The sequence below is a fragment of the Sciurus vulgaris genome (genome assembly GCF_902686455.1).
Source record: "Sciurus vulgaris genome assembly, chromosome: 1".
In the NCBI taxonomy this organism is placed as follows: domain Eukaryota; kingdom Metazoa; phylum Chordata; class Mammalia; order Rodentia; family Sciuridae; genus Sciurus; species Sciurus vulgaris.
The window spans coordinates 17519233-17538642 of record NC_136461.1 but is presented as its reverse complement, the minus strand read 5'-3'; the positions used below and the strand labels follow the sequence as shown (position 1 = coordinate 17538642).

At 61.8% G+C, this 19410-nt stretch overlaps 1 protein-coding gene across 3 annotated transcripts in view; it reads left to right on the top strand.

Annotated features, from left to right (window-relative positions):
- RUNX3 (RUNX family transcription factor 3) overlaps positions 1–12227 on the top strand; it is a 51330-nt gene extending 39103 nt beyond the window's left edge. The window contains exons 5-7 of one of the 3 annotated variants that reach the window (XM_079100969.1): positions 2733–2813; positions 8170–8328; positions 11689–12227. In XM_079100969.1, the coding sequence (XP_078957095.1) occupies positions 2733–2813; positions 8170–8328; positions 11689–12209 (761 nt within the window). In that variant the 3' untranslated portion in view covers positions 12210–12227. The remainder of the gene's footprint in view (positions 1–2732; positions 2814–8169; positions 8329–11688) is intronic. The other 2 variants (XM_079100970.1, XM_079100971.1) reach the window with 2 other exon arrangements.
- Positions 12228–19410: the final 7183 nt, after the last annotated feature.

Here is a 19410-nt window from a genome sequence, read left to right as displayed (position 1 = left end):
AGCCAGGGAGGGGAGGTGGCCTGGCCCTGAGCCGAGGGAGCCCAGCTCGCCATGCATCGGGTGCCCGCTGGGATCAGACGTGGACAGGTGCATGCTCTTGGCTTTGGGCTTAATGACCTCCCCGTTGCCAGTCACGTCTCCTTTTTGGCTTGATTTTGTCATCTGTGAACTGGGCCAGTGAGTCCAGGAGTCTCATGGTAGTGGTCACTGGGAAGCCTGTGTGGTCCATAGACCACCATGATGTAGAGAGCAGATTCTAAGCAAGCCAGCTGGTTAGTGGAACCTTGAGCTAGTTACCTACAGGCCTCAGTTTTCTTGTCTGAAAAATGGTGTTCTTGTGGGAAGACAATGGGTTGATCTGCAAAAGCACTTACAGGGCAGTTGACAGGTATTCATTTGCCTTAGCCAGGGCTTTTGTCTGCTGTGCAGCCTAAGGCAAGTCACTGATGTCTCTGAGCCTCCACCCATGAAGTGGGATGCTTCCCCTCTCTGCAGGCCTAGAGATCAGTGGCAACATGTGGTCAACAAATGACTTTGTCAGAGGATCCTCATGAGTCACCCGGTGCCTGGCCTTCCTGGTGCCCTCCCCCACTGACTGCCTCCTCCCCAGGAGCCTCAGGGTGGCTGCCAGGAACCAGGCTCTGCTCAGAGGAGCTGCAGCAACCTCCATGGAAGGTGGCCACAGTCCTGCTGAAGTCTCCAGGGGCAGAATCGGGGGGACAGGAGCCACTGCTGGGTTCCGTGTGTGTGCGCGCGCACGTGCACTGCACTTGTGGACAATCAAAAAAAAAAGGGAGCACCCCATTCTGGGGTCTTAGCTCGGCAGAAGTGCCAGAGGCCTGGCATCCCTCAGATCGCAGGTTGGCCTGCCCTGCCAGCCCTGCCCCTCTCCTCTGCCCAGCCCACTCTGATGAGCAGGGAGGCTGGGCTCTGCCCTGCCCTGGGGACCCCGAGTTGAATCCCCTGCCTGCATTCCTCTCCTGAGCTCCCCCTGGCCTGAGATGGCCCCTTGCGGGGGAAGTAGCCCAGAGGACAGAGCAGCTGAAGTTGAAGGGAGACAAAGGACGTCTAAGAAGCTGGTTGAGAGGCCAGGATTGCTGTGTGACCTGGGGCAAATGGTGTCCCTTTCTGGGCCAGGGCAGGGACCAGATTGGCAGTTTTAAAGTGACTTGTTCAAATAAAATCTTAGCAGAAGTTTATTTATGAAACAGCAGGAAGGGGGAGGGGCGAGCCCTCCAGGTCCCCATCCTCAAGACCTGCGTGCCCCGTCCCTGGCCGCAGTTTCCCCATCTAGAAGAGGGAAGAGGCCAACTCCAAAGCCGCTGGCCACTGTGGCTCTGGGTGCAGGTTCCCTGGATGTCCTTCACCACAGCCAGGGCCAGGGTCCAGGGAGGCCGAGGCAGCTCCCACGGTGAGCCTCAGGGCGCCTGGGGCTCCCGCTGAGGGCTGAGGGCTCCAGGTGTGGGCTGCTCGGCCTCGGACCCTGGGCGCCTGTGGCCCAGGGCGGTGTTCACGGTTGCTCCGGGGAGTCGTGGGTTCCTTGAGCTTCCAGCACTTGGCCCACAGGAAGTACCCAGCAGCCCTTGGGGTGTCACCAGCCTGCTCCCCTCCAGGGTCTCTGCAGCCCTGAGCCCCTGTGAGGTCTGGGCCTCCTGTGGGGCGGGCGGGCCCCACGAGCCACGGAGCAGGAGTCTGCAGATCCCCGAGGCCCGCTGTGGGTTCTGTGGCTGGGTCGTTCCCCTCTGGTGCCCGGCAGAGCGTGCCCAACCTGCAGCCAGGTGGCCAGCTGGGTCTGAGGCTGGCTTGGTGGCTTCCTGCCTGTGTGGCCTCGGTTTCTGAGGTTCTCAGTGCTGGAGTTCCTCAGAGTCGCTTGGGGGCTGGTTACAACACAGGTTGCCGAGCTGGATCCAGGACAGGGGCGGGAGGCCATGCTGTGCCTGCCTGTGTGGGCGCGGTGACTGCAGTTTGGAAGGGCTGACCCCTAGCAAGGGCTGGCACTGGAAGGGTAGGACCCAAGTTCCTGATCCTCCCTGGAGCAGTGTGTTGGGGGTGCTTTGGCATCTCCCCCATGGAGATGCCCAAGTTGTACATGGAAGGATCCCAACAAATATTTTCCCGGGCATCCATACCATACCATCCCTGTGCGTCAGACACCTCACCATGTGCTAGGGACACCACTGGGAACCCAGGCTGATGGATCCCCACCATGCTGGGACTTGTACTCCAGAGGGGAGAGGTGGAAACGAGGCTGGCTGTCGCCATGGCACCTAATCTTCACCTGTTTCCTCCCTCACTTTGGGCTCCTCCCAGGCACACTCCTGCCTCAGGGCCTTTGCACTGCTCCTGCAGGGAACGCTCTTCCCTAGACACCCCCAGAGTGGTGTGTGGCTCACACTTTCCCACCTTGAAAGCTCTGCTCAACCTTGTCAGCCATGGCCCCGTCTTACATGCCATGCACACAGCCGTCCTCGCCCGTCCCCAAATCCTGCCCAGCCTTGATGTTACCTCAGGTGTTTATCACCCTCCAGCGTGCCACTCAGCTCACGAATTCACTTTCTTTCTTTCTTTCGCGTGCCGCCCGCTAGCCGATGCTGGCTGTGCAGTGGGGCTTCTTTTCCCCCTTCTGCCGGGCCCGGGCGCAGACCCTGGGGTGCAGCCATGAGCACAGGTGCTCAGTCAATACTTGATGAATAAATGAACTAAAAACAAGTAAATAGTTAATTTAATTTCAGGTAACGAGAGATCCCGTGAGGAAAAGCAAAGCCAGGAGAAGGGCCGGAGCGTGCGGAGGGGGGGCCGGGGGTCCTCGAGAGGTGAGACTTGGCAGGCCCGAGGGAGGCGAGCCAGGGGCCGCGTGGCTGCGGGGGCCTGGTGGGGCAGGAGGAGTGACCCAGCCCGCAGCCCGGCCTTGGCAGAGGCTCGGTGGCCAGTCTCATCCCGGACTCTGGGTGCAGGGCTGGGGGTGGCAGGCCTGGGCTGGGAGGGGAGACCCCCAGGAGCCAAGGCCACCAAAGCCCAGGAGCGTCCTGCAGCTGGGGGCAGGCCTAGGGGAGCCAGGGAGCCGGCCTGCAGGAGGGAAGGGGTTAACCTCAGACCTCCCGGGTTCCCCTAATCAAGCCCAGGCCGCTGGAAACCCCACTGCAGCCCTGGGAGGGAGCCACCGCCTCCCTGCCCGCTGGCCCCCCGCCAGCCTGCTTCCCTGCCCAGCGCTCGGCTTTCATCTGCTCACAGGGGGCCGATTCACGGCAGACCACCCCGGCCAGCACCCGCCCGCGAGCCCGCACGGCCGCCCCGGGTCCGGTGTAAATCTCCTGACAGGCCGCAGAGCAGGCCCGGCCGGCACCCCGCCCCGCGCCCGGCAGACAGTGGCTGCTGTGTCTGGGTCGCAGCCGCAGAGGCTGCCGAGTGGCTTCGGGTGGGCCGAGGGCCCGGCAGCTGGGGCTCGCCGTCTTCAGCGGATGACACTGTTCCCTGGCCCTGCTTCCCTGCCCCGCTCCCCTCCCACCTGGCTGAGGCCGGACACCACAGGCCTCTGGCCAGCCAAGGATGTGGCCGAGTGACCCCGCTCTCCTTTGGGGGTCTCCGGAGGCCAACACCTCTGTTCCCGCCCAGCTCCGGGGCACGTGCTGGTGGTTCCAGGTTTGAGTGTCACTGTGTGGCACTAACCTGGTGCCTCCACTCTCCCGTCCGTGAGAGGAGGGCGATGGTGGTCGCCTCTCTGGGACGAGGCTGGGGAGGGTTTGTGTGTGACCAGCGGACATTGCCTGACTCGTTGGAAGACCCGCTGGGTTGTGGCTCCTGGCAAGGGTGTGGGGAGGCCCGGCCTGGCCTCCACGGCCTTTTGGTTGCCCTGGAAGCACCAGGCAGCGGCAGGGAGGGGACCCCATGCTGGCCTGACCAGTGTGATGATCGAGGCCCTGGGACAGTGGCCAGGGAGCCCCCACCTCCTCCCCCCACTTGATCCTGTCACATACCCAGAAGGCTGGCCACCCACTGTCACAGAGCCGCAGCTGGAGGAGCTGCTGCCTTGGAATGGATGACCTTGTCAGAACGGGGACCACAGAGGCCTCCCTTGAGGGCCAGCCCATCCTCACCCTCGGGCTCAGCTTGTGTGATCCCACTTTACAAACGAGCCGGCTGAGCCAGAGTGGGACAGTGTCTTGCCCAGGACCTCTGCCAGGTGTGCCATGCCTCCTGCAGACCTGGGGCCACCAGGTCCATGGAAGCTCCTGGCACAACTCCAGGCCACAGGGGAAGCCCAGCTCTGGAGAGGGATGGGCACCCACGCCGGCCCGTAGGCCAGGGGGCTTCTCCCGGCTCGCCCCATCTCCCCGGTTCTCTGCTTTAAAAAGCTGTGATCCGAACTCAGGCTCATCCACAGCCTGGGGGTTGGGCTTTGCAAGGTGGGAACTGAGGCCTTGGGGACAGGGACTTGGTGGGCCAGCACAGGCGAATGGAGACCTGGGCTACAGAGCGGGACAGAGCCCCGCTGGAGTCCACCGAGGGACCCTTGCCCTCCCCTGCCCAGGCCCATCCTTCCAACTCTGCAGATGCCCCCTGCCTGGGGCCTGGGCTGGCCCCACACCCACTGTCACGTCCCTGAGTTTTAAATCTGAGAGGCAGGTCAGGTGACCAGGCACCTTCCCTATGCCCTTGAGCCCAGGACTAGTGTCACTGCGCCTCAGCCTCAGCCTCTCTCAGCCATAAAAGCCGGACAGCTCTCCTGGCCTGTGCAGGAGGCGCTGGGGCTGTGGCTGCCGTCGTCGGGGTCCCCACTCCTCCAGCTCCAGGGGTTAGGGCAGCCCGGGGCTCAGAGGCGGGAGGAGGGGCTTCTGGTCTGGCCCCCGCGGACAGGAGGCCTTGCCGGTGGAGGCTGCTCTGAGCTGAGGCTCTAGCGTGGGGCTGGAGAATATTCTAGAAACTGGCACAGCAGCAGCAGCAGCAGCAGCAGCAGCAGCAGCAGCAGTAGCAGCAGGAGGGGGCCCTGGGCAGCCCCACCTTCTTTCCTCTGCCGCCCGAGGGCAGTCTGACCAGAGGCTGCCTCTTGCCACCTTACGTCAGGGATTTCCAGAGGGAAGCTGGCCAGCAGGCAGTGCAGCGGGAACTGAGGCACCAGCACAGAGGGCGGGGCCCAGGTGACCCCTGGGACCGGCGCCCCGCCCCGCCCCGTCTGTGGGGGCGGAATGAAAGGGGCCTTTCTGCGGCCCATCTCTCCTCGGGCACAGGCACTTCCGTTCCCTGGGCTCCCAGAGTGAGGGCCCCGGCCCCATGGCTCCCAGACTCTCTGGCGCCCTGGCCACATGAGGCCGCCCGGCTCCCCTGTGCCCCTCCCCGGCGGTGCGCACGGCCACCGCCACCGGGAAGCAGGTCCGAAAGCTGCAGAAACCCTCTCCTCCGGGAGGCCTGCCCTGCCCGGAGGCAGAACAGCCATGGAGCAGCCCCGCTGCGGGGCCAGGTCGCCGGAGTCCCAGCTGGGCCAGGCCCCTGGGTACTGGTCTTGCTCCGAAGCCTAGGTGACCCCATCCGAATGCTGGCAGCAAAAGGGAAAGCGTCAGTGAAGGCGCGCCAGACGCAGAGTCGGACGGTGCGGGTCCTGCTTCCTGGCTCTTCGTTCCAGACACCCGGGCAGCATCTGGCCTGAGCCTCTGGTCTCAGTCGCGCCCCCTTGTACACCAGCCAGGGTGAATGACAGTCGTGATGGCACTGACTCGGGGAGTGGCGCGTGTCCAAGACCTTCAGGCCAGCACCTCCACCCCGGAGGGCAGCGTGGTGAGGACCCTGCAGCCTGGGGCGGGCAGGTGACTTGAGCGACACCCCAGGCTGCAGGCGGCCAGGGCCTGGCCTCAGACCAGAGCTGGCTGTGAACCCTGCCCTCCTTCTGTGGCCACAGGGGTACCTGTAAACATGCTTGGAACATGGTGTGACTCAGGAAAGGGGGACTTATTCCCCAGCGACGATAGTGACAAGGCCTGAGGTTTTGCAGCAGCTTTCGAGTGGCCTCATTGGCTCACTTCAAGCTTGTGGTTCACTGCGACACCCAGATCCTTCGCACCCAAGCTGCTGTCAGGCCAGTCTGTGGTCTCCACCTCCATCCGGCAGGCTTCCTGCCTGTTGAGATTACTCTAAATTCATTTGCCGCCCCCCCCCCCTCCGTGTCTCTCTGCCGTTTCCAGTGGCCTCAGCGGCCAGCATCTTCTCAGAGCCCTGTCAGGGCTTTGGCTGGCCATGGCCACCGGACAGATGCCTTCCCTGGCTCCTCTCCACCTGCCCCACTCCCCGCCCATCCCTCTTGCCCCATTGCCATGCCTGGCCCAGCACCTGCCCGGGCATCTGAGTTCGAAGCCCCAGCCAAACCCCAGCTGTGCTTTCTCCTTGGTTGGGTAGAGGGGACAGCTGGTGAGATGGTCTGGCCACAGGCCAGATGGTCACATTCCTGCCATGGCAGGTGTCCTGTCAGTTTCTGGAAAGGGGTCTTGTCAGAGGACTCGGGACTCCCTGGTTCTCAGTGGCCAGCTGAGGCCCCAGGCCCCCAGGTTCCCTGCTGCAGTGCCGAGGGCTTTGCAGATGCCCCTTGGTACTTGGGGCCAGGATGCATAGGGAGCTCAGGTGTCTTCAGGGACCAGAGCCCTTTGTGTCCCTGTCTTGAAAATCAGAAACCAGGCCTTTCCTGAGACTCCAGCTCTGCTCCTCCATTCCCGGCAGGACTGGGGGTCACTTCCTACTCCTGGTCCCCAGAACACATGGCCAGCCTCAGCAAGGACAGCAGGGAGTTCTGTCTGACCTCCCACCTTCTTCCCTCCTCTGCCAACCTAAAAACTTCCACATGTCACTCCAGACCCCAGGCCTCGGGCAGACTTTTTCCTCCCCACCCACCTTCCTGAAGGGGCTGGGTCCAGCAGAGCCTACCCCCTTCTTGCTCTGTGACCTCTGGCAAACCTGCATACCTCTCTGATCCACAGAACTCTGGTTTTAAGGGAGGGCCTGGCCACCTCCATCAAGGAGATGAAGGGCCCCTCCAGCAGAGGTGACACAGAGCGAGGGACAGCCATCGGCACAGCAGTCTCACACCCATGTTGAGCAACCCCAGGGTGGGCTCTGGGGAGTCTGGCTGGTCACTCCCCATTTCACAGACAAGCAAACTGAGCTTGACCTCCAAGGCATGCCACTCAGAGTGACGGGCGGCATGAGATGGCCGGGCTGACACCATTCTAGAAAGTTTCGGGAGAGTCTTCCTATTTTCCATGCACATAAAACAAAAGAAAAGGCTGGGCAGAAAGCCTTCCACAGTGGAGGCGTCTGGGGGGCCCGGCTGGTCAAAAGCCTCATCTCTGGTGCTTTGGTTTTGGAAAGTTGATTTGTTGCTCGTGAAACGTAATGTGAGTGGTTGGGAGTGGGTGTTTCGGAGAGCCCCGCCAGCGTGAGAGTGCCCTCTGGGCCGTCGGCAGGCTGCAGGAGGGCAGGGGCATGGCCGCCTTGACCCCGCCAGCACTTCCTTGTGGTCCACCACAGAGGGCACCAGAAGGGCCAGCAGCTTTCTCTAAGTGTGACGCCCCAAGCCAGGTGCGCTGGACCCCAGCTTCCAGGCGGGGTGGAAATCCAGCCCCTCACTCAGGTGCGCCAGCCTCTGCCCAGCGTCCCGGTGGGTTGCCCTTCTGTCCGAGGCTGAAGGGACGAGACCGGTGGGGGTCCTGTGTGGCCTGGGGCTGGAGTGGCCAGCAGCCCCTCCTGGGCCTCTTGAGCTGGCAGACGTGGGAGGTGGCCTGGGGATCCTGGGAGCACTGCCGAGTCCCTCCCTGCCGCCGGCTTGAGCCCCTCTGCCGTGCTGTCACCTCAGTGTCCCCTTCTGTCTAACAGTGTGTTGTGGAGCATCAGGTCACAGGCTTTGGCGTGAACCTTGAGCTTGGATCTTGGGTTCACAACCTGACCATGCGGCGCCGTCTGGGCCCACTCAGGGCTGAAGGATGTGCAGTTAGCGTGAGGCGGTGGCAGCCCCGGGTGGCACAGAACCACCAAGCGCTCCTCAGGATGTCTTCCGAAAACCTCAGAGGAGGCTGGTGGCGACCTCAGGGTTCTCCCTGCAGAAACCTGAGGTCAGGACTCGGGAGGAACTTGCCAGCAGCGTCCCTGGGCCTCGGGAACCGTGGCTGACCGGCTTCTGGTGCTCCCCAGGGCACCGGCAGAAGATAGAAGACCAGACCAAGGTGTTCCCCGACCGTTTCGGGGACCTGGAGCGGCTGCGCATGCGGGTGGCGCCCAGCACGCCCAGCCCCCGCGGCTCCCTCAGCACCACGAGCCACTTCAGCAGCCAAGGCCAGACCCCCATCCAAGGTAGGAACCCCACGCCACGGTCCCCTCTGAGGAGCACTGGCTGCTCTTGGCCTGCGGAGGTGCAGCTGGCTCCTGGGTGCCCGGGCGGCCTGCCTGCCTTCGCTCAGCTCGACCTCCAGTGCCGCCCAGATCCGCCTGAGCAGACTCAGCCCCAGAGGGGGGCGAAGGGTTAATCCCAGAGGGCCAGTGTGAAACTGGGTGACATGTCCCCCGGGCTCAGAGCACCCCTCCCCGGCCTCAGCCTTCCTCCCAAACAGGGCACTGAGGACTGGGGCTTTGTCCCCACTGCCTAGAAGGGGACAGCAGGCAAGTTGCAGCTGGACTGCAGGTAGGTCTTCCAGAGCGTGTAGGTGCCCGGCAGGCCACTGGACTTGCACCTGTCCCGTCCTCCGGTGCTCAGCCAGTGAATCAGCATGGGGCCGTTGCCCGCTGGCCACCATGGCACGCTGCCCGTTCTCTGAGCCCACTTGGCAGATGAGTGACTTGAGGCTGAAGAGGTTAAGGGCCACCTTGGTCACACAGCCCGTCAGGGGCCAGGCCTAGTCTGCAGGGCACCAGCCCCAGGAGGGTCTGCTGCGGAAGGCCCAAGACGGGCCCGAGCGGGACCGCAGACTGGCTGCCTGCCACTTCCTCCTCCTGCTGAGGGAGGCCTGGCCAGCCCTTGCTGTGGCTCCAGGCCTGGTGTGGCAGCAGGGGACAGGGCGGGCGTGTCCCTCCCGGTGAAGACAGGGTGCCTCCCCTGGAGCAGGGCTCGGCCCACCCCACCCAGCTTCCAGCCCCTGAGCCCAGGGGCTCCGGAGTGTGAGACTCTCAGCGCTTGAGCCCGGGGAGCATCCTGCAAGGTTCCCCGCATGCCACACCCAGTAGCCACCCAGCTCCTGTCCCCAGGAGCCAGCGCCTTCCACATTACTGCCCACCTTTCCCTGCCTCGGGCGGAGCCACTGATGCATGGGCGCCGGCACCTGCCCCGCCACCGCCAGGTGGGCGAGCTCTGGGGATCCGTGCCCGTGGGTCCCCGCCCCTCCTCCATGCAGCCCCTGCCTCTGCTCGGGGTGTGGGGAGATCAGCCACCGTGCAGGGCAAGAGGCCGACCCCGACCTTCTCCTGCCACCTCCCAAAATAGGGCCCGGCCCCTCATTAGCCGCCCACAACGTGGGCAGCAGGAAGCCCTGCTCCTCTGGCTTGTCCCCTCTGGGACACACACAGGGGCAGGAACTCTGCAGTCAGGTTGCCCTGTAGGCGCCCAGCTCTGCGATCCTAAGCAAGTCACCTAGCCTCGCTGAGCCTCAGTTTTCTCATCTGTAGAGTGTGAAGAAGGAGCCCCCTGCCGTCGAGGGGTGCTGGCAGCCAGGCAAGAGGACTCTCACAGGCCTCCCTTGGGTGGGTCCAGCCTCCACCTTCAGCCTCCATCCTGGGGATGCCCTCAGGACACCCCACCACTTCCCTTGGTGCCTGTTAATAGCTTTGACCCCTGGCCTTGGTCGCTGGCAGTCAGTGCTGAGCCCCGGCCCCCCAGCCACAGTGCCACAATTGGGGCTTCTCACTGCTCAAAGGACCCTTTCAGCCTCCACACAGCAGCTGGGGCAGTTTGGAGAAGAAAATAAACATTTCCTCCCGCTGTCAGGATTGGCTGCTCACGGTGGCCGGCCAGCTCGAGTTTCCCGGGGCTGTGAGGCTGGGGTGGCCTGGAGACTCGGGGAAGCCGCTGGGGGGTCTGAGGCACGCACAGGGCAGGACCTCCCCACCCCTCGAGGAGGCAGAAGCGGACAGTGGCCGGTCCGGGAGGCCCAGCTCGTCCTGCACACGTGGATTCATGCCACACTGCACTTCAGAGCCCCAGACCTGCTGTCCCTCAGGGGCTCCGGCTTGGGTCCTTTCCCCTGAGGATGGGAGCCACCTCCACGCCGCTCTGCAAGGAGGTGCCACCTCACGCTTGTCTGTCCTGGAGGGCCTGCTCCCCTGGGGTCCTGGGTGCAGGCTGCCACCAGGCACCTCTGACCTCGCAGGCTCCAAGGCAGACTGACCAGCCAGTCACCACTAAGGAGGTACCAGACATTCCAGAAGGTTCTAGCTGCCCAGAGACACTGCTAAGGGATGTGAACCCCAGCTGCCTTGAGCAGACCCCAGAGCCCCAGAAGGGACAAGTCTCACCCCAGGAAGGCCTGAGCACTCTGTCCCCAGTCAGGCGGTCCTGGTCAGCAGTGCCCACCCACAGCTGGCACCATCCCTGCTGTGCCAGGGGACAGAGTTCGGTTCCCTGGGTCCTCTCCTGGCTCCTTGCCTTGGTAGGTGGGACAGGGCCTGGGGCCAAACAGACTTGGCTTCTGGGCCACTCCCAGGATCCTCCACCTCTGCCCCTGCAGGGGTCAGGGAGGGTCCTGAAAGGCCAGTTCCCCTGGGTGCCCAGAGCAAGAGGTGTCACAGCAGAGGCAGTGCAAAGCCTCATAGGAACTACTCTGCGCCCAGCTGCATTCTAAGGACTCAGTGAAACCTCACAGACTGCTGTGGTCCCCAGGAAACTGGTACAGAGAGGTTAAGTGACTTGCCCAAGGACACACAGCAATAGGAGTCAAAACCAGGATATCTGTCCAGCTCTAGAGGCCACACGATTACCCTCAGCTCTGCTGCCTTGATCCTGAGATGGCCGCCTATCAGGAATATGTTGGGGCTCAGCACCAGAAGCCCTGGGGTTTTATGCCAGATCCAGTGTCCTGTGTGATTCTTAGCGCCTCGCCCTCCCTGGGCCTCCATTTTTCCACCAGTGGGGTTAGATTCAGTCCCAAAGCCCATTTGAATGCTGAGGTTCCACAGCCTGTGACCACAGAAGGGGTAGAGGCCGGGACACCCTTGTCTTCCAGCCACTGAGGAGCCACGCTCCAGCTGGACCCTGGCCAGGGGGGGCCTGGGCCCCAAGGCCCCTCTAGCTGGCCTCTCCTGTGCTGCTGAGGCAGGTGTGGGGAGCTCCTGGTCAGCTCCAGCCTTCGGGAGTCGGGCACGGAGGGCGGGAAGGGGCTTGAGCGCTGCCACGCGCGGCAGAGAGCAGAGGCTCCTGGAGAGTTCCAGCCCCTTCCGTGCGCCTGCCCGGGAGGACCGCTCTCCGCCTCCGTTTCCTATCTTGGAAGCGGGTCCTGCGCCCCATCTCCGCCCAGCCCAGGCCCTTTTCCCCTGCAGTCTTGCCAGCTCTCGACAGCGAGCCGTGTCCCCAGTGGCCACCAGCAGGCCTGCCGCCTGGGGGCTGTGCGGGGCTGACCGCAGAGGGACGCCAAGGCCCCGTCCTCTGCTGCCCGGCGCTGCCCTGCGCTTCCAGGTGGCCGGGAGCCGGAGCCCCGCCGCGCCTCTGACCCTGGCCTCTGTCCGCAGGCACCTCGGAGCTGACGCCCTTCTCCGACCCGCGCCAGTTCGACCGCTCCTTCCCGGCGCTGCCGCCGCTCTCGGAGAGCCGCTTCCCCGACCCCAGGATGCACTACCCGGGGGCCATGTCGGCCGCCTTCTCCTACAGCGCCGCGCCCTCGGGCGGCAGCCTGGGCGGCCTCAGCGTGGCGGGCATGCCGGCCGCCGGCCGCTTCCACCACACCTACCTCCCGCCGCCCTACCCCGGCGCGCCGCAGAGCCAGAGCGGCCCCTTCCCCGCCAACCCCGCGCCCTACCACCTCTACTACGGCGGCGCCTCGGGCTCCTACCAGTTCTCCATGGTGGCCGGCGAGCGCTCGCCCTCGCGCATGCTGGCCTCCTGCCCCGGCGGCGCGGCGCCCGCCGGCAACCTCATGAACCCCAGCCTGGGCGGCCCGGGCGACGTGGAGGCCGACGGCAGCCACAGCAACTCGCCCACCGCCCTCAGCACGCCGGGCCGCATGGACGAGGCCGTGTGGCGGCCCTACTGAGCCGGCCGCCCAGGGCAGGCCCGGGAAGACGTGCCCGGCGCGCGCCGCCCGCATTCGGGACTCGCGCGCTGCGGAGCTGGGGCAGGACCTCGCCGGAGAGGCAGGGCGCAGGCCAGGGCCCCCGCCCAGAAGTCCCGGCAGTCGGGCCGCAGGTCCTGTCACCGGGAAGCCCTATGGACTGGGCCCCGGCACCTCCCCGCCCCAGGCTCCCTCCCTCCGTCCTCTCGGCGTTTGGTTTGGTGACCTCCAGAGAACTCAGGGCCCCGCTAGGTCCTGGCAGCAAGCACGGGGGCAAGGGTGGTGGGGTCGCCGTGTCCCTGTGCCAGGTCGGCCCAGCCACGCCCCTCCAGCCTGCTGGCACTGCAGGAGTGAACAGCCTGAACAAAACCCAGTTTTTAAACCCGATTTTAGAAAACGCTTTAGTGAACATTTTCAAACAGAAGGGCTCGTACAGATAAAGCTCCGCTGCCTGAGGGCTGGGCTGTTGGGATCCTGCCACCTCCAGACGCCCTGCTCCTACAGCAGCACCTCCCCTGAGGGTCCCTGCCAGGAACTGGGCGGGGCTCCGCAGGTGCGGGAACCTCACATCTGTGCTGGGGGGGTGGGGGCCCCGGGGGTGGGGGCAGGTGCACTGCACTGGCTGTGGAGGACCCTCTGTGCCCGGAGGTCACCCCCGGAATCTGCAGACAGGCCTTGCCCAGGGGCTCAGGCTGCAGGGGTCCTCCCGCCTGAGTTCCTTAGTTCTAGAAAGAACCAAGGAATGGGAAGCTTACAAGGGCAGGTGAGCAGATGATGGTTCATGACTGCTTAGGCCGCATCCTCTGTGGATGTGAACCCCCACCCCCACCATGCTCCTCGTGAAGGTCTCTGTCATAGCACTTGGCCTGCCGTGTCACCTCCACCTGTAACAACAGCCAGGTACATACTCTGACAGGTTAGGAAGTTCTTCTGGTGATCCTACTCAGATCCGTCCTGCTGCAGTTTCTCTTGTCCTGCCCTCACTGGAATGAAAGCATTCTCAGTGTCTTCCAAATAGTGGCTGGGGGTGTCCGACAAACTCCCTGCCTCTGGGGGGACCCTCTACCCCTTCTCAGGAAGCAGCTACAAGTCCACTGCCCTACCTGCTTCACTCCCACTCTGTGGTCCTAAATTGGCCCAGGTCAGTGGGGGAGGCGCCTCTGGTTTCCAGTGCCCAGCACTTTGTAGCCCCACCCCTTCCTGATGCCCCAGCCCCCATTGGGGCAGGGACAGGAAATAAATTGATCTACCCCACCTCTGACGAGCCGCCCTGGCAGCCAAGGGAAACCTGTTGTCGGCCCACGGTGGGCTGGGCTGGCAGAGATGGGTCCTTATTTGCAAGGCTGCTTTATAGTTGTGTCAGGAGAACACACTGACTGGAAAGCACAAGGAGGGGAAAGGGTTGGGCGAGGTTACTGTAAGCGCGTGGGCAGCGGCTGCAGATCCTTTGTGACATATTGTCACGCTGAGGCCTTGGTGTCTGCTGCGCTCACATCTCACGTAAAACCGCCCCAGAACTGGAGGGGTGGGGGGAGAGAAGCTGCTTTGCACTATCGTTTGCTTGGTGTGTTTGTTTTTCATGCACAACTTGCTTGTACAGTAAACTGTCCGTCTTCTGTACTATTTAACTGTAAAATGGAATTTTGATTTGTTACAATAATATAACAGATCTGTCAAAGCTCCGGTGCCAGGCTCCTAGGGCCGCGTGCGTGGCGGGGCGGTGGGGGGCCTCCTGCCCTGCCGGGAGGAAGCAGACCTGGTGCCTGTGCCTCTGTCCACCCAGCTCCATCGGGGGTGGCCAGAGACCCCCCTGTGGCCCGGGGCAGCTGCCAGCCCTCCTGTTGTGGCCGGGACCACAGAAGAACCTTAGACAGGGCTTCAAGGTGTCACCCCTCCTCCCCTCAGCGGCCTGTGTTCCTCTGGTCGAGGCCACTGCACATTGTCCCAGATTGTTCCCCAGATGCACATTTGGGGAGGGGGCACCCAGCACCTTGGGGAGAGTCCCCTCAGATTTGTGGTCGGTTGACAGCAATCGGGACGGCAGGGCAGCCGGCTCTTTGGCACCCCAGCTTTGTAGAAGAGGGGCCTGAGGTTCCGTGAGGGGGTGCTAAGGGTTCACAGCCCCCTGGAGTTATTTGGGGCTGAGGTTGGACGATGGCGCAGCCGCGCGACGTGTAGGGACCCAGCTTCACCAACGCCCACCGACCCTACCGGCAAGGAGGCCGAGCCCCGCAGAGCCCAACGCCACCCTGCGGGCCGCTGGGGTGCGTACAGGGACTGCCACACAACGCCCGGCGTCGACTGACGCCCGCTTGAACCCCAATCCCAAACCTCGCCTGGTCAGTGGGCCGTCCGCCTGAAACCCATTCCCCAGCCCAAACCCTTGGCCACCTGCTGCCCCCGCCCCAGCACTGCCTGGGCCCCAGGGACCAGCAGGCCCTCTGAGCAGGGTCCTGGACACCCGCGTGTTTCTCCACGTGTCCCAGCCCTCTCGCGGGTCAGCGGAGCAGCCGATCCTGCAGCAGCGTCTACCTGGCCGGCGCCGCTGCCATGGTGGGTTTTTTGGGGAAGGGGTCACTTTGTAGGGAGTGACAGCCCCTCCCGGAAGCTGATGAGACAGGAGCTGTGAACTCCAGCGCCTCTGACTCGAATTCCATCACCTGTGTCCCACTTGCCAGGGGGACAGCAGGCGCCCGGAGAAGTCCCCCGCTGCTGGTGGTCCCTGTCGGGGGAAGCGCGGCAGTAACCGCAGCAGCCTGCAGGGGGCGCCAGCGCAGGGCCGCAGGGGGCGCCCACAGTCGCACCCCCACCCCTCCCCCGCCCAGGGAAGGGCGAGGGGCCCCCTCACTGCGGCCCGAGGATCCCCCCAGCCTGGAGAGTGACCCCTGAAGAGCCGGGAAACGTTTTGATTGGAGGAGGCCCCACACATCCAGCGAACCGCCAAGTGCCAGGTGTGTGGCAGTCACAGGACCTGAACCCCAAAGTCCCCGCCTCAGACGGGGCTTTACCTGGCTGGAGGAAGTGGACTTAGGAAGCCCCCTGGAGCCTGTGTGCCTCCCCCAGCCCCGGCAGCCAGCCCAGGGTGAAGAGGTCGCCTCTTGCACCCCCTGGGACTCCAGGATTCCACCTTGGAGGCCACAGGGGCCCCTCTGATTTGGGCAGCCTGTGGCTGACCTGGCGAGGGACCGGGGTGGAGCCGCAGGGGCCCCCCGAGGGGCCCCCCGCTGGGCCTGGCCTGCGCCTGCCCGCTGCCAGGGGAAGTGGCCCCAGACAGGGCTCGGGCCGTGGGATCGGCTTTGGCTCTAATTCTAAGAAACGGACATCCGGCAGGTTTGACGGCTCAGAGACAGCGCCACGCAGCGCGCGGAGGCACAGGACCCCAGCCTGGACCCTGCCCTGCCCCCAGCTCGGCCCAGGGACCCCTCCAGTTCCGGTGGCGCGCACCTCGTGGGCTGGCTCATCCTGGGATCGTAAATGAAATGAGCTGTCAGGCAGGAGACGGGGAGGCCGAGAGCAAGAGCCCGGGGTACCCAGAACGCCCTCCGCGCCCCGCCCGCTGCAGCCGCGACCTCCACCCGCACGTGCGCTCGGGTGTGGGCCCCGCGCGGCAGCCTGGGCCCCAAACTGCCTATTTTCAGTTTGGAGGCTCAGAGCCTCTGCTTGCTCTCTACATTTCATATCCACCCCGAGAGCCTGCGGCAGCCTGGCAGGAGAAACCCGTCCTGCTGAGGGGCTCCAGCCTCCTGGAGCCTTTTGCTATTCTAACAGCAGCGGCCGTTGGGCCACACAGCCCCACTCTGCTCTGAGCCTGTGTCTTCGAGACACAGAATTCACTCACTCACCAAACCCCAGGTGCCAAACGCCAGGATGGACAAGTCACAGCTAAGGCAAGGGCAGGGCAAGCCTGGGAGGCTCCTCAGAAGAGGTGTCCTCCCCTAGATGAGGTGGAGGAGGTGAGTGGAAATGGCCAGGCAGCCAAGCAGCAGGGGGCCTTGGGCAGGAGCATCCATGTGCACAGGCCTGGGTAGCCCACCGGGGCCCTGGGGAGGGTCTGTGGGCAAGGAGAAGTAACGGCCTATGGGGAGGGGAAACCAGCAGGCCCAGGGCACTGGGGAGCCAGCTGAGGAGTGTGCGTGGGCGGAAGTGGACTGTTCACAGGCTACTGCGGGCATCCAAGCACAGGAGCGTAAAGGATGCAAACATGGGAGGAGCTAGTGGCCTCAATGACCCTTAGTGTTCAAATCACAGAAAGGATGCCATGCCCCCAAACTCAGTGTAAATGTCTCCCACTCCCTCAGGGTTAGTGGTTTTGTAGGGAGCCCCTGGGGACAAGATTTCAGTCATCTTTGTTAATGCACAGCCAGCCCTTGCCTGGCCTCCAGCCCGCAGGTTCTTAGTGAAGCCTTCTGTCCTGCCTCGTGTCCTTAGGACAACCCCCCAGCCGCACCTGAGGCCGCACATGGCCTCAGCCTAGAGGGCTGGGGACTCACCATCTGGCCCTGCCACTCCCTCCCCTCTGGGGTTCAAGGAGATAAAGGTCATGAGAGTCACCCAAGTGCCCAAGTTCATGCCTTGCATTTGATTTTATATTTTTATAGTGGACCCTAAAGTTATTCCAGAACTTTTCCGGTTTTTTCTCCCACACGCACAAACTTTTTTTTAATTGGTGCATTATAGTGCACATTCCGATGGGATTTGTGACATATTTGCACACACACAATACAAAGTGTGACAGTATCGCTTGGCCTGTGTCACTCCCAGCCCTTCCCCGCTCCCTCCCCTTTCCTTTGCTGATCTCCTTTTTTTGTTGTTATTTTATTTTATTTATTTATTTTTTTGAGGGGTACCAGGCATTGAACTCAGGGGCATTTGACCACTGACCAGCCCTTTTTTGTATTTTATTCAGAGACAGGATCTCACTGAGTTGCTTAGGGCCTCAAAAAGTTGCTGAGGCTGGCTTTGAACTCCTGATCCTCCTGCCTCAGCCTCCCAGGCTTCGGGGATTATAGGTGAGCGCCACCACGCCCGGTTCCTTTGGTTTTCATGAGACTCACCCTCTCTTTTCCTTTTTCCTCTCTAGCTTTCACAAATGAGGAAAAAAGTCATGTATTATTACATTTTAAATAACATTTTAAAAGGACACTAAAGCACATCATCGTGAGAGAAAAAAAGACAACATCGATTCCTGAGAATAACACAAGAAAGATCGCTGCCAATCCCACCTCCAAAGATAACCTCTGTCAACCTGTTGGGTTTTTCCCCTGCATTTGGATGTTTATTGATCACAACTCTATACTTTTTAGGCATAAACATTTGCCTAGCCAGAATCTCACTGTATGTAGCTTACCAATTAATATGGTTTAAAAATAAAGACAAAATTATCTAGAATAAAATTCCTGGAAAGATAGGACTATAACCGTTTTCTGTTTTCATCTTCACATTTTTCTGTCCTTCCCAAGTTTTTTGCAGGAGGACTTTGTATGGAGTGTAGTGTATGTAACTCCCAGACTGAGTAAGTATCCCACGAAAGGAGAGGGAACCAAGACGTGTCAGCAACCAAAAACGTCACCTCTTCCAGGGAACCTTCCCTGATGCCCCATTGGTGGGTTCAATGTCTTCCCTTTAGCGTTGCAATGATACTATTTGCTAATACTTAATGCACGTAGGCAGTATTCTAAATTTTTCACCATTTTCAGCTCAGCTTACTGATCCCCATTTTACAGGTGAGAAAACTGAGGAACAAGGGAAGAATTCACTCCAATCCAGAACAATAATTGAAAAGGTTGAGTTTAAATTTCCCGCTAGCTAAAGGTATTGGTAGCTCAAAGTAAGAATAAACTTTGCTTTAGAGGAAAGGGAAAGTTTGTGCCCCAGGACACAATCTTGTTATAAAAACAGTCATCGAAGGGGAAAGAAGTCATGAGAAAACATCTTCTTAAAAACAGAAGCAGAGCTGGGGACGGTGGTGCACACCTGTATTCCCAGCGACTCAGGAGGCTGAAGCAGGAGGATCGCGAGTTCAAAGCCAGCCTCAGCAAAAGTGAGGCACTGAGCAACTCAGCAAGAGCCTGTCTCTAAGTAAAATATAAAATAGGATTGGGGTGTGGCTCAGTGGTGAGTGTACCTGAGTTCGATCCCGGGTACCTGCCCCTCCAATAAAAGAACAACAGAGGCAGAAGCCAGGTGCAATGGTGCACCCAGGTAATCTCAGCAACTCGGGAGGCTGTGGCAGGAGGATCCCAAATTCAAGGTCAGCCTCAGCAACTTAGCAAGACCCTGTCTCAAAATTTAAAAAAAATTAGAAGGACTGAGGACGTAGCTCAGTAGTAGTGCACTCTTGCATTTGAGTCCAGTGACATCAAAAAGAAAGAAAAGAAACAGGATGAAGGACACTAGTGGGGCTAGGGTGCTGCTCAGGGGTGGGGCACTGACCTAGCATGTGCAAAGGCCCTGGGTTCCATCCCCAGCACCAACACAAAGAAAAATAAAGAGGGCACCGTGTCTATGGTCCTTTCTCTGCTTCTGAAAGTGAGGCGTCTGCCTTTCTGAACTGTGATTCTAAGATTCCACAAAGCATGAAATTGAAAGAGAAATCACTGTCTCCGTATCCCTCTGGTGACCCCCAGTCTGTCCTCCACTCTGGGGGTGCTGGCACAGGCGCCTCCCTGGAGGCGGCTCCGGGCCTCCCCGTGGCAGCTCACCCGCGCTGGCTGTGCTCAGTGGGAACGTCTGCGAAGTGGCCTCTTTCCCTGCCTCAAACAGGTTCTGTTTCTTTTCCCATGAAAACAGCTCAGTCCTAAGTCACTGAGGCTGAGACGAGAACATCCGAGGCCCGTGTCGTCATGAAACATGTTCGCTCGGCGGTGCGGCCTCCCCGCCCTCCGCAGCAGCCCCTGGGAAGGCTCAGAGGGACGAGGAGTTAGGTTTTCGTTAGTGGCCAACGCCAGGAGTTCTGTGGCTCTGCATGGCCCTCTGATCCGGCCGGCGTGGACTCTGCCCAGGCCCAGCGAGTTTGGTTCTGTTCCTGTAAAATGGGCCGGGCGCTTGGGGCTCAGATCTCCCTGAACCGCGGGGACTGAGCACCCCGGCCTCTTGGCTTCTAAAGTCAACAGCCGGGGCCGGGGGAGAGGCCACCAAGACCACTGGCCTTTGCTGACTCGGGTTTTGTTAAGGACGTTATGTT